The sequence below is a fragment of the Cordyceps militaris genome (genome assembly GCF_000225605.1).
Source record: "Cordyceps militaris CM01 unplaced genomic scaffold CCM_S00001, whole genome shotgun sequence".
NCBI classification, from domain to species: domain Eukaryota; kingdom Fungi; phylum Ascomycota; class Sordariomycetes; order Hypocreales; family Cordycipitaceae; genus Cordyceps; species Cordyceps militaris.
This window is the reverse complement of record NW_006271969.1, coordinates 1,337,133-1,350,408: the sequence shown is the minus strand read 5'-3', so window position 1 is coordinate 1,350,408 and position 13,276 is coordinate 1,337,133. Positions and strand designations below refer to the sequence as shown.

The window sequence follows — 13,276 nt, the reverse complement described above, 5'->3', positions numbered from 1 at the left end:
CCATGTGGCGTCACTCCACATCTGCATCAAAAGGCATTCGGTCATTATCAAGCAACGGCTAGAGAGCATTACTATTATGCAGTTCGGAAGACCCAATCAATTCATTGCCATGACTCTTGCGGCATACATCTTGGTACCCTAGCATCTCTACGCCCAACAGCTGGACAGCCAACGCATCGCTTTCGTCCCAAACCTCCGTTTGCCTGTCTACCTTTCCCTGAAGCTAACGGCCAGTAGCCTGTGGTGCTCCCTGCCACCGACATATATTTGCTCATCTACAGTGGGTACACGAAACGCAGGTTCTGGCGGTCCGTCAGGTCGAGATCCTCGTCCTTCAGGTGCATGATCTCGCTGCCGACCTCGAGAACGTCATTGTCGCTCTCGCTGCCGCGTTGCGCGAGAATGGCAGCCCGTTTCTTGTTCTCCTTCTGCAGATAAAATCGAATGATGAGGCACATGATGGGAGAGATGAACCAAAAAGCCGTCATAAACGCCCAAGGTAGTATGTAGCGCGGCTTGTACTTGGACTGCCAAAATCTAGATCTCTGCATCAGCACTCAACTTTCTTCTTGCCATGATAGACTTACTCGGGGGAAATCATGTTGGCAACCGAAGCGGCGACTATGCAGGTCGACATGACATAGAGCTTCTTTGTGTAGCCAATGGTCGCGGTGCCAGCCCACGAAAGGCCCAGCAAGTACGATGGCTTAAAGGTCGAAATTTGGGTGCCAACCACCAGAGCAATCTTGTTGGACCATGGCGCTGTCAGCATGATCAAACCTCCGACGAAGCAGGGAATGTATGAAATGGCACAGGTGTAGCCCACACCCAGATCCGTCAAGTACAGCATCGCCGCCGACACGAGAATCAGGAATGAACCCCACAGCGGCTTGGCAATGTTGAACAGAGCACTCTGCGCAGGAGTGAATCCGAATCCGACTAGAATGAGAGGAAGCTGCTGTGAAGTGTTGTTGGGCAGCTCGTTGAAGAACATGTGCATGCTGCAACGCGCCGTTAGCTTTGGGGGCTGATCTGACATCTTTCAGGCACGACTTACATAAAGAGCCAACTCTTCGGGTCGGTGAAGCACTCGCGAACCTGCGACCACTTGAACGTCTTGTTGCTGATACCAGCATGCGTGGCACGGATCGCATCAATCGTGTGGATCTTCTCATCCACTGTCAACCATTTCGCATCCACTGGCGAGTTGGGCAGGAAGATGGCGAGGGGAAGGATGACGATAATTGTCAAGATGACACAGATGATGTGCATCCACTTCCAAGAGCTCAGGTTGCCAGCAAGGGAGTGATGGTTGTCGTCGAGGATGAGCCTGTACGAGACCATGGTCAGGAGAACATTGGCAAAGCTGCCCGATGCCCACCACAGAAGCTGGACCCAAGGACTCTTCTTGGGGGGGAAGAAGGCCTGGTGAAGGACGGTTGTCGACGGAACGATCTGTGACTCGGCCTGTCAAGCAAGCCGGGTTAGTGGGTGAGCCTTGGCACTCGATGGATCGCGGGTGTGGCTTACCATGCCAAGCAGAAATCGGAGCGCGATCATCTGGGAGTAGTTCTTGGCAAGCGGATGCATCCCCAGGAGCAGAGCCCAGGTCGCCAGGGAGCCGACGATGAACTGCTTTTGACCGACACGCTGCGCGAGGGCAGCACCGGGCCAGAGCGCAATGAGGTAACCGGCAAAGAAGATGACGAACAGGTGGTTGAACTGGTCTTTTTTGATCTTCACATCTTCAAAGATGCCCATGGTACTGGCCTGGGCCAGCGTCGACTTGTCTAGATGGATGAGAAACGCGACCCACCACGTCTGCATCAGCAGGAACCAAAAGTTCTTCTGGTTCACCTTTTTGATCTCGTGAGGCTCGAGGGCACGGGCAGAGGGCTTGTGTTGGTTGTACCACAGCGTCGTGTCGTCAATATCACGCTTGGTGACAAAGTGGAGGGCGCGGCCAGGCTTGGGGTCCTTCTCCGCCATGATTTCGGGGACGTGGACCTTGGGCGATCCAGTGTCGGAACCGGACTCCTCGACAGGTTCAACGACCTCACCCAGGCCCTTGGGCGTCTCCTTCTTATCCTCGAACATGCTCAACGGCGGCTGTGAATCAAACCGCGACCACAAAACGCTGGCGTCTCAATGTATCTCGAGTATGGAAAGAAGGGAAAGTTAATTTTGGGAGGTCTCGTGCGCGGGGTCGAGTTTTGATCATAGCAGGGTTGCATCCAGCTTTCTGCACGGCACCGAGACAGGCAAGCCTTTATACACACACATCCCCTGTTCTTCTGTTGACGGAGGCTACAGCCTTGTCCACGTTGGTCGTTTGTCTTTTTGCCCTCACTCTCTAAGCTGTCGGGAGAGCGCGCTCAGCCAACTGCCAAAAGTCCAAACTGCGGGTCATGAAGAGACTGAGAAGGGTCGCAACCGACCGGATGCTCACCATTCAACGGCATGCAGCACTAGAACCAACGCGGTATCCATGTCCGAGAACGCAAACAGACATCAAGGTGGTACTAGTCTAATATTATGCGTTTTTTCTTCCGCCGTCGGCCCTGTCTTGCCTCGCCTCCTCCTCAGCCGCAACGACTAACACGGGATTTTTATGCGCGCGCCGGCCTGAGCAGGCTCTTTCCTGGATCCTTTCTGCGTCAGAATAGTGATAATGGCCCCTCTACTGATATCATTCGTCCACTATGCGGCCAATATGTACATGCTCAAAACGGAGCACCACAATAACGCGAAGCTAAAGTTAACCATAGAGGTTCCCGGATGGCGTCTGGCCCGCAATCTTGCAGCCGAGCCTGGGCGATCACCATGATGGTTCTTTGCCGGCTGGGCAGGCGTAACAGGTGGCTTACTGCACAAGACCGAACCCCGCCGCTTTCCTGCATGGTTGTCTTTCTCTCGAATCAAAAACCCGGCGAATCCCAGCAGCCGTCGCCACCCCGAGCCACAAGAATTTGTTACTTTTTTACCCTTATTTTTCTTCTTAAACCTGATAAGCTTATTCCGCACCCCTCTTTTGCTCCATTGTTGATTGGTCCGCGGCACCCGCCTTTCTTTGCCAGAATGAGCGAGAGCAAATCTGTCGCTGTTGTTGGTGGTATGTATCACACCACCCCTGGACGCATTTTCCCCTATCAATCAGTTCCTGCTAGTTAGCGTCGGACAAATATGACTAACTATTATTGAATTCAGCTGGAATCTTTGGCCTGTCGTTGGCCCTTGCACTGCACGAAAAGGGTAAGTCGTCTTGAGCCAATTCGCCGCCACCCCTCTGCTCACACCCCGGGCCCTCTTGAACCAGGATACACTGTCACTGTCTTTGACCGTCATCCGTACGATGAGACCCAGTATGACCCTGATGCCGACGAAAATGTTCAGGCGGCGTCTGTTGACCACAACAAGATTGTGAGTTGGGCATCAAAATCTGGGTTGTAAATGCTCATGCAAAAGTAGTTTCGTGCCTCGTATGGAACAAAGCTACATTATCAGCGTCTGGCATTAGAAAGCCGCGAAGCATGGGTTGCGATCAACAAGTCCTCCGGCGCCGACTTGTTTGTTCCCAGCGGTATGCTCCGTGTTCAACCCTCGGATGAGCTCGGTGCGTTGGAAAAGGAAACCCTCGCCAACATGGAACGCGATGGCATCCGTGAGACCCAGTTTGTCAAAAGTCTTGCAGGCGACAGAGAACGTGCCAAGGCGGGAGGCTGGGACGCCAAGCTTCTCGAGTTTCCTATTCCGGGCAGCAATGATGCTCGAACGTACGAAGCAGTCCTCGACTCTCTCGGTGGTTTCATGCGATGCTCCAACGCCTGTCTATATTTTCAGCAGCTTGCTGCTTCCAAGGGCGTCAGGTTTATCTTTGGAAATGAGCAAGGTGACGTTGAATCCATCGTGGAAGAAGCGGTCGGCGATAAGAAGAAGGCCAACGGCGTGAGGACCAAGGACGGTGTCATCCATAAAGCGCATGTCGTAGCAGTTGCCGGTAGGTTTACCAATATAAATTTGCTCCGTGTTCTAACTTTGTTAGGTGGCTCCTTTACCACGCAGCTCATCCCCGATCTGTCGACGCATCTTGAGTCGTCTGGCGGCAGCCTTGCCACTTTCAAGATTGACAAGGAAGACAAGGCGCTCTGGGAAAAGTACTCCCCTGAACAGTTCCCCGTCATTACCTGGAAGAGCAATCCTAGGAACAAGACAGGAAAGGACACTGGGAGTGTCTACGTGCTACCCAGAACTCCAGATGGTCTGGTCAAGATTGGGTTCCGAGGAGTCAAGGTTGGTGATGACGGAGAACTTTTTTCACAATCTTTTCTAATACTCCTACAGTTTACCAACTTTCAGCCGGCGCCCGAAGGCTGTCCATTCGTGCAAGATGGCAAGTGGTCTATTCCAATGTCACCCAAAGACTCGTGCACGATTCCCGAAGCGGCTGTCGACTCGATCCGACAATTTGTCAAGATATTCTTGCCCGATTTCGACCAAGTCCCATTCTACTCGACCAAGCTTTGCTGGTATACTGATTCTCTGGACAATTCCTTCGTGGTTCGTATCGACGGCGCGCCAGCTAGCTTCTGCGCTAACAAAATTTACTAGATTGACCACGTCCCGACTTACACGGACAACTCCCTGTTTGTCTGCACTGGGGGCAGCGGCCATGGTGCCAAATTCTTGCCCATTCTCGGAAAGGTGAGCTCATAAAAAAAAAGTGTTTATGGTATTTATCATGCTAAAATTGACTTAGCACGCCGCGGATATTTTGCACAATGGTGACAAGGCCACAAGCTTCTTGCGCCCATTCTGGCGTTGGCGACCTGAAGCCCCGCGCCGCAATGGCCTCGAGGATGGCCCTGGCAGCCCAAGGAATATTGGCCAGGCCCAAGTAGAATAGAATGTCTTTGAACAAGTCTCGACATGTTGTGTATTTCGTGAAGCAATGGAAAAGCTACAATTACAAAAAATTGATCCTGTTGTGTATTGTCATCTATGTAAACTTAGACCATCCCTATTTTCTTGGCCGTAGTTTTAGCCAACTCTATTTGCCGTGAATCCATTGCCCCATCCACTCCCTATTGACCTTTTTCGCCTCGTCCACCATGCCCAGCTCGAGCAGCAGCTGGACCGTGCCGCGAACAGCCGAGTGCAGCGACGAGCTGATCCAGGCGTGCGTCGGCGCCGTGTGCTCGCCAATGAAGATTGTGTTGAACTCGGTGCGGTGGTACGCGGGGATGTACAGGCGGTGCTGCTCCACGTCCGGGCGGCACCACGACGTGGCCGTGTGCTCGTCCTCGAGCCAGCAGAGCTTCTCGTACTGGCCCGTGTAGTGGTCACGCGCCTGCTCGCCGTGCAGGTCGACGACGGAGTCGAGCACCGTCAGCGCGTACTCGTCGTCGCGGAAGCTCACGTAGCGGTCGCTCCAGTCGCCGCCGCGGTACTGCGTGATGAGCCCCGGGCGGCCCGTCTCGTTGAGGCCGTAGACGGGGTAGTAGAGCGCGCCGACGGCGCTCGACGCCGGCTGCGAGTACCCGCCCAGGATCGGCCGCGCCCCTTGCTCCCAGAAGCGCGTCGAGAACAGCAGCGCCAGCTTGCACGCCGACTTGAAGCGCAGGCCCGCCTCGCTAATGGCCCGCCCGAGCACCGACGAGAACGGCGGCAGATCCATGAAGCGCGTCATGGTGAAGGGCACCGCCACCACGGCGTAGTCGTAGTCCTTGTGCCGCAGCGTGCGGTTGCCCGCGCTCGGGTACCAGGAGAGCCGGGTGGCCGCCTGCCGGCCGTCGGCGCCGTACACGGGCGCGATCTTGCGGATCTTGCGCCGCAGCGTCAGCCGGTCGCGCACGTGCGGCACAAAGGCGTCCGTCATGCGGTCGAAGCCGCCGTCGACGGCCTTCCACGCCGTCTCGCCGAGCGCGCCGGCGGAGCCGTCCTGCGCCAGGTTGGAGTTGTGGTGCAGCTCGTCCCAGAAGAGGTCGTAGTCGGTGTCGGTCCAGATGGCGTCGGTCACGTTGTCGCTCGCGCGCAGGCGCTCGCGCATCCAGGCCTGCTCGGACAGGTCGTCGAGGCCCTGGCGCATGGCCCAGGCGTGCGCGCGCCACACGTCGCGCTGGATGAAGCGCAGCGTCTCCTCGCGCTTCAGGATGGCGTTCATCTGCGCCTTGACGCCCGTGTACTCGGCGGAGCTCATCGGCGGCGGCTTGGCCAGGCGCGGGTCCGCCGCGATTTCGGCGCGCGTGGGCACGCGGCCGTCCGGGTGGCGGCCGGTGCCGCGGGCCAGCAGCTCGTTGGGCGAGTGCTGGATCCACGGGATGAAGCGGATCTCGTACCGGGGATCGTGGCCGTTCATCCGGTTGAGCGTGTCGGCGAGCTGAAACGTCATGCGGTGGTCCGTGTACGCGTGCGTGCTGTTGTCGCTCTTGTACGTGACGCTCCATGGCAGCCGCATCGGGCCCATCTCGGCGTACTCGTCGGTGCCGCCGACAAACTTGGTGCGGAAGCGGCCGCCGACGCGCTCGCTGGCCTCGAGGATCTCCCAGTTGTGCACGCCGACGCTGTCGAGCATCAGGCCGGTGGCGAGGCCGGAGACGCCTGCGCCGATGATGGCAATCGTGACATTGTCGCGGCGCGGGATGGACGTGCAGTTGATGGCATTCACGCCCTCGAACCACGCGCCCAAGGAGTCAAAGTCTTGGAGAAGAGGACGTCCGCAGCCCTCGATGGGTGGATGGGTGGTGTTTCCGGAGAGAGGCTTGGCGTGGCCAATGCTGGCGAGAGCAGCCACGAGAAGGCTGGCCGTGCGAAAGTTAGCCATGGCGCTTAGTGATCGGTATACATGACACCAGGTACGCCATGGCAGGGCGTCACTCTAATTATAAGCTTAGTTTCTCTTTGGGTTATCTGAACCGTCTTGGTCCCCGAGATGTTTCTCTCGCACCGTTTGTAGGTTCATCCTAGCAAACGGTGCTTTGTTCGTCTTAGTGCCGGCCGGCAGTTGTCTGCTCACCCTGATGGCCACTGGGGCATGCAGATATCCACACCAGACAGCTCATCATGAGAATTACGTGCTAAAAATTTGATTGATAATGAAAATTCTGACCAGTCGCGAACCATCTTATCAAGGCTAGTTGGCTTATCCTACAAGGGGAACTTGAAGCGGCCCTTGGGCCTGCCAAGCAGGGATGCACGATCTTCCGCCTTGGCTCATGAATCAGGGCCAGCGGCTCTTGTGGATTGTTGAGGCTTCTCTCAGGGTACTTTGTCTCCATGTGGCGTTTGCTAATTCAAATTCCATAGCTCTCAGGGTATCATCGCCGCTGACCTTGATGCTGGTAGATGTTAGTCTCAGGTACCACTGCCAACTAGCAAGGTAGGTGGCTGTTCTGAAGTGGTCCAAGGTGAAAAGGGTCGGTTGGTTTATCTACTCAAACTGTATTTTTATTTGTTTCAAAGTGGTGTGTGACTTTACATGAAGGTCGCTGCACTACTGCATTGCGTGAGCGACATGAACTTCTCACTTGTCGCAGGTTTGCTGCATATCGCGACCGTCACTGCCACGCGGGTAGTATCAACTGGCTCCACGGTCAAAGTGGGCAGTATTCATTACTTTGTTCCGCCGTGGTATGTAGGCAAAGTTGGCAATGCGGATGTTGCCGAGGGAGACGACCTACAGCCCGTCACAGTCATAAACACAAAGACTGCATCCTTGAATGAATCGACCCTGTCCCAAGTTACAAAATTGTTTTTAGAAAGTGACGATGTTATCAACCAAGAGTTTCTCAAAGGCATGTCGCTTGAAAAAAACTCACACGAAAAGAGACTGACCACTTCCAGTTGTGTACCTGGTAGGGCAGTCGGCCAGCTCTACCAAGCCGTTTTCGTTCAACAACACGACAGTAACATGGACAGACGTCGGAAACTCCACTGTCCCCGATGGACCATATTTCCTATCCCAATCTAGGAGACTCTACTCTGCATACCGACTATACACAGATTTCGCCGGCGCGTTTAGCGAGACAAGCATCACCGCCCCCGACGGATCGCACACCGTCCTGCCCGCCAACGTGCCCGGGCAGGCCTTGGCCGTCGCCGTTCCGTCCCGACTGTCCTTTACCAAGACCCCCGAGAAGCCACTCGCCGGAGTCCGCCTCGGCGTCAAGGACATTTACGACATTGCCGGCCTCAAGACGTCCAACGGCAACCGCGCGTGGTACCATCTGTACCCCGAGGCCAATGAGACGGCCAGCGCCGTGCAAAAGCTTGTCGATGCCGGCGCCGTGATTCTCGGCAAGATGAAGACAAGCCAGTTTGCGAATGGAGAGACGGCAACGGCGGATTGGGTCGATTCCCTGGCGCCGTTCAACCCGCGCGGCGACGGGTACCAGGATCCGTCGTCGTCGTCTGCAGGCCCGGCAGCAGGAACAGGCATGTGTGGCGTTTTGAATCCCGGCGGCTATGGACTGACATATTGTAGCTTCGTATCCGTGGCTCGATATTTCACTTGGATCAGACACAGGGGGCAGCGTTCGCAGTCCCAGTCAGCTTCAAGGCATATTCGGAAATCGCCCCAGTGAGTAAAATGACCCCAACATTTGCCAACACTCTGACAACAACTTCAGGTCATGGACTGTCCACATTGGATCACACAATGCCTCTTTCCCCTACATTTGACACCGCTGGACTCTTGGCTCGCGACCCTATTCTCCTATGCGACGCCGCAACGGTCCTCTACCAGCCCAACATCGCCAACTCTTCCGCCTACCCCAAGCGCATCCTCGCCGTCGGTTTTCCCACCGGGTCCAGCGCGAAGCTCGACCAGATGCTGCAGGGCTTTCTGCATACCCTGGCCGACCTCTTGTCCGCCCGCAGTGCCGCATTCAACCTGACCGAGCACTGGGCGGCGACCAACCCCGGTGCCGGGCCGCTGCTCGCCATGATCAACAGCACGTACGAGGTGCTCTCGGCCCAGGAGCAGGCGCGGCTGGTGCGCGATCCCTTTTACACCGACTACGCGGCCCGGCACGACGGGCGCCGGCCGCACGTGAATCCCGCGCCGCTTCGCCGCTGGGCGCTGGGCGACGAGGCCGACGCGACACTGGACGAAGCTGTAGCGAACAAGACGCGGTTCATGGACTGGTTCAATGGGCATGTTCTCAAGGTGGATGAGGTGACCTGCTCGAGCGACTTATTCGTGTACGTGCCGCGGACGCCGGCACCAAAGTACAGGGATACCTACTGGACAGGGCCGCAGGCACCGGGCGCCTTTTCCACAAGCAGGATTCCGGTCATGGCTGAGATACCTGATATCGTGATTCCCATTGGGGAGATTGAGTACGAGTCCAAGGTGACAAATCATACAGAATACCTGCCCGTGACCGTGGACTTGATGGCCGCAAAGGGATGCGATGGCATGCTGTTTTCGCTAATTCGAGAAATGCACAAAGTTGGAATGATTTCGGAAGTTAGAGCTGGTCGGAGTTTGGTCAATGGTGGTGACATCATGTATTAATTCAGCCATAGAGCAATGAATTTCCTGGCTTCTACGCCATCTTTGATCTTCCTTTGGTCTCGGAGATCTTCCAACTCTGAATCCTCCGAGACTGTGCGAGATAGCCGGCGATCACTGTGCCGGCTTGATCTGGGCGTGGTGCCCGGCTGAGGTGATTGTTGTCGTGCTATACGTCGATCTCCCGTTGCTTTATCCGAATTATTTTCTTCGGGCTCTTCTGGGGGTGGACTCGTGTCAAAGGTCGCGTTACTCTTCCAGTCGCTAATGTTGCGGCGGCTCTCTGGCGACAGCCCGCCCAGAACTGGCGGAGGTGACTCGGGTGTGGTTTTCTTGGGCTCATCATGGCTAACGTGGCCTTCAATATTCGAGACAAATTCGTTCATTTCTTCTGGGGGCGGCCCATCTGCTTCGAAATCGTCGAGCTCCCTCTTTGTGTTGCGCCTGTCGCTGCTGGCCTGAGGGAGTTGGGACCGTCAAGCGGCCGGGAATTTGCGATATCCGCATAGTCATCGATCTCACCCGTTTCCACCACCGTTGATGGAGGAATAACCTTGCACAAAGCTAGTCGTATATGACAGCATCCGCATGATACGCCGGTTGGTGTTTGTCTGCGGCTGGAAATGGCTGTAATAGTTGGCCGGGTGTCGCCTCAGACCGTACCTCGGGTACTCTTCGAGCAATCGCGAAGGTATAAATGGAACAGGGTCGCGCTTTTGACGTTTTGACCCTTCGGAAATTAGCCATTGGGAATGCGAGATTGACGACGAGAGAGGATGCTTTGCAGGGGGACTGCTGAGTAGGCTGGGGAATGGCATCGAGCAGCCATCTCTTGGCCGGACATTGTAAAAATGTCATATTTTCCCCACGATGTCGTGATAATACGCTCTGGGTATTTTAAATGGTGTAGAAAGAGCAGTTGTTTCTGCAAGAGATTGTGATGTTTCGGCTACTGTGCAAACAGGCACACATCGCAATTGCGTGCGCCACCAGCCGTTGAGACAAACATTTCCGAAATCTTCTTTCTTCTTCCAAAAATAAAAAGGCACTTATCAATCACCACTTGTGATGTGTTTATACCAATCTGTCGCGTGCTTCATTGCCACGATGACTAACTACAGCGAACCCACCACGCCGTCACTATCCACACAACCACCATGAACACAGAACATCTCATCCTCGCACCAACCATCGCGCAACAAGCTTTCCAGACAACCATGGCCGCTCTACTCCCTCGGCTCGAGGTCCTGGACCGCACCGCCCTGCCGGCCTTCTGCACCCCGATCAAGCGCATCCACGAGAGCGGCGACGTGCCCACCTTTCTCACCAGCCTGGCCTACCGCGACATTGGCGTCTTCATCATGCAGCTCAACCACGCCGTGTGTCCGCGCCACCGCAAAGACTCGCCCGCCGCGCAGACGTTTGTCATTCCTTCGGCTTCTTCCAAAGACAGTGAGCTCAGCGCTCCCGTCGCGGCGCTGCAGGACCTGCTGGCTGCGATCCGCGACTTGATGGACGAAGCGCCGCCCGCGCCAGGCCCGCGCCGCTTCGGGAATCTGAGCTCCCGCACGTGGCACGCGCTGCTGGGGGACAGGGCAGACGGCATGCTGGGGCAAGGCGTGCTGGGGGCCACGATTGCAGCGGCGGGCGGCGACGCGGCGCGCGCGGAAATCAAGAGCTACCTTCTGGGTGGCTTTGGCAGCGCGCAGCGTCTCGACTACGGCACAGGCCACGAGCTCAGCTTCCTGGCATTTCTCGGGTGTCTATGGAAGCTGGGTTATTTCCAAACGGAAAAGCCAGAGGTGGAGGTTGAAAGAGAAATTGTCTTTTCCGTCATTGAACCGTACGTGGCACAGCTCTGGCCTATGCCACATATAATACTAATCAAGTACAGATACCTGGCCCTTGTTCGAAAGCTCATCACCACATATACACTTGAACCAGCAGGCTCCCACGGCGTGTGGGGTCTAGATGACCACTCTTTTGTACCGTATATCTTTGGTTCGGCACAATTGACGCGGCCCATTGACGACAATGACCCCATGCCGCTTGACGGTTCTGTTAGAGGCGCGCCCAAGACGGGCGACATTACCAGAGCACTGGTTGTCGAGGACAACCGTCAAAGAAACCTGTATTTTTCTGCCATTGGCTTCATCAATGACATTAAAACGGGCCCGTTCTGGGAGCACAGCCCAATGTTGTTTGACATTTCGGGCGTCAAGGACGGTTGGGGCAAGATCAACAAGGGAATGATTAAAATGTATAATGCTGAAGTCTTGTCCAAGTTTCCCGTCGTGCAGCACTTTCCTTTTGGTTCTCTCTTTTCATGGGAGCAGGACCCTAACCAGCAACAACCGGCGACACACTCTGCCTCGTCTGCCCCTACAGCTGCGGCTGCGCCAGTCGGAAGCACAGCAGCACCATGGGCTCAAACATCGAGAATGCCGCCGAGTTCGAGAGCCCCTACTCAAGCGCTTTGCGAGAGGAGTGGTCGGCGGCTTGACGGGCATGTGCCTGATCGGTAATTTCCGCCAAAAGATGACCCATGAAATTAAGAGACCGTTTTTATTAATATTTAATTAGCCTAATTTATGATTTACGGCTCGCTGCTATTTTGACAACAAGAATTGATCAAATGACAACAAGCTAAACCTAATTAGTATAGACCCACGTAGCCACTCCACCAAGTTTTGCAGGGGACAGTACCAGCGTCAATTCTTAACGAGTATTGATTGTATCTCTTGAGGCTGCCACGATGGCTGGAATTAATAAATTCGCTATGATGAAGCCGGCGGCTAGAAATGATAGTTGATAATTGACGCTGCCGGCGGCGGCGTTGATTGTTGACTCGTTGAGGCGTCGTTCTAGCCCCTGAATTTGCGATAATAACACCTATTGTATCGCCCGTATCGCCCGTATCGCCCGTATCGCCCGCATCGTTTGTATCGTCTGAATCGTTGATCTCTGCATCGCTGGCTAAGAGGCTGCCCGGTGCCTACCTTGCGGCGCTCTTGAGGCTGTTGAGGGAGGTGTTGAGGGTGTTGATGGCAGGAAAACACTGGAAGAGGCCATCACGAGATTGAGCTGCTGGTGTTGACAGTTGTTGGCAGTCCTGCTCTCTGATTGGTGACTAGCGTCGCGCTAGTTAGCATCGGTATCCACTACGGCCCATAAATACCCAATTAGGTTTAGCTTGTTGTCATTTGATCAATTCTTGTTGTCAAAATAGCAGCCTTCGCTGGTTCTAGTCTTGCAATTTTTTTGCTGGTTCTGCGACTTGCAATTTTTTCGCTGGTTCTGCGACTGGTTTCCCATGGGATTAGTACGTACCTTAAGCCAGCAGGTTATGCTGGCCCACCCCTTTCCGCACGTTGCGACGGCTCGGCGTGACCCGAGCTCGCCACAGGATCGGCCTCCAGTACATCATTGCTGATGTGCCTGGGTCGGCGTTCCCTGTACCAGGTGGTGTCGCCCGTAAAATCCTCTCTGCCCGATAGAAGGGGACTGCCCCAACAGAGACGTTACATGGACTAGCAGATATTTTAACGAGGACTACTGTTACAGGCCTGTGTAGGTCAACCTGTTATTATTGCCTCAAACTTCCATCGGCTTGAGCCGATAGTCCCTCTAAGCGTCAAAGCTCATCGCTATCGTGCATATCCATCACACAACGGAATGTTCAATTCTGTCGCAATCGGATCCCAAACACAGACCTCAACTCCCGTAGTCTATTTTCCAACCCTCGCGGCACATTCTCGTTGAGTT

General features: G+C 55.2%; 5 protein-coding genes across 5 annotated transcripts; 3 read left to right on the top strand and 2 right to left on the bottom strand.

Moving 5' to 3' along the window:
- Positions 1 to 275: 275 nt before the first annotated feature.
- CCM_00375 (putative allantoate permease of the major facilitator superfamily) lies at positions 276 to 2,097 on the bottom strand (the record flags this gene model as incomplete). Its single annotated transcript, XM_006665535.1, has 4 exons — positions 276 to 537; positions 588 to 1,001; positions 1,058 to 1,467; positions 1,531 to 2,097. 4 exons carry the CDS (start codon positions 2,095 to 2,097, stop codon positions 276 to 278), a joined length of 1,653 nt encoding a protein of 550 aa, XP_006665598.1.
- A 981-nt stretch (positions 2,098 to 3,078) lies between these two features.
- CCM_00374 (FAD dependent oxidoreductase) lies at positions 3,079 to 4,903 on the top strand (the record flags this gene model as incomplete). The annotated part of the gene is made up of 8 exons (XM_006665534.1): positions 3,079 to 3,112; positions 3,208 to 3,252; positions 3,317 to 3,420; positions 3,469 to 3,997; positions 4,043 to 4,290; positions 4,342 to 4,557; positions 4,609 to 4,701; positions 4,757 to 4,903. The coding sequence occupies 8 exons, from the start codon at positions 3,079 to 3,081 to the stop codon at positions 4,901 to 4,903; spliced, it is 1,416 nt and encodes a 471-aa protein (XP_006665597.1).
- Positions 4,904 to 5,047: 144 nt separating this feature from the next.
- CCM_00373 (amine oxidase) lies at positions 5,048 to 6,820 on the bottom strand (the record flags this gene model as incomplete). Its single annotated transcript, XM_006665533.1, has 1 exon — positions 5,048 to 6,820. The coding sequence occupies one exon, from the start codon at positions 6,818 to 6,820 to the stop codon at positions 5,048 to 5,050; it is 1,773 nt and encodes a 590-aa protein (XP_006665596.1).
- Positions 6,821 to 7,187: 367 nt separating this feature from the next.
- Positions 7,188 to 9,514, top strand: CCM_00372 (glutamyl-tRNA(Gln) amidotransferase; the record flags this gene model as incomplete). Its single annotated transcript, XM_006665532.1, has 5 exons — positions 7,188 to 7,259; positions 7,355 to 7,375; positions 7,481 to 7,850; positions 7,915 to 8,483; positions 8,522 to 9,514. The coding sequence occupies 5 exons, from the start codon at positions 7,188 to 7,190 to the stop codon at positions 9,512 to 9,514; spliced, it is 2,025 nt and encodes a 674-aa protein (XP_006665595.1).
- A 1,154-nt stretch (positions 9,515 to 10,668) lies between these two features.
- Positions 10,669 to 12,036, top strand: CCM_00371 (phosphotyrosyl phosphatase activator; the record flags this gene model as incomplete). Its single annotated transcript, XM_006665531.1, has 1 exon — positions 10,669 to 12,036. The coding sequence occupies one exon, from the start codon at positions 10,669 to 10,671 to the stop codon at positions 12,034 to 12,036; it is 1,368 nt and encodes a 455-aa protein (XP_006665594.1).
- Between the last annotated feature and the right edge of the window lie 1,240 nt (positions 12,037 to 13,276).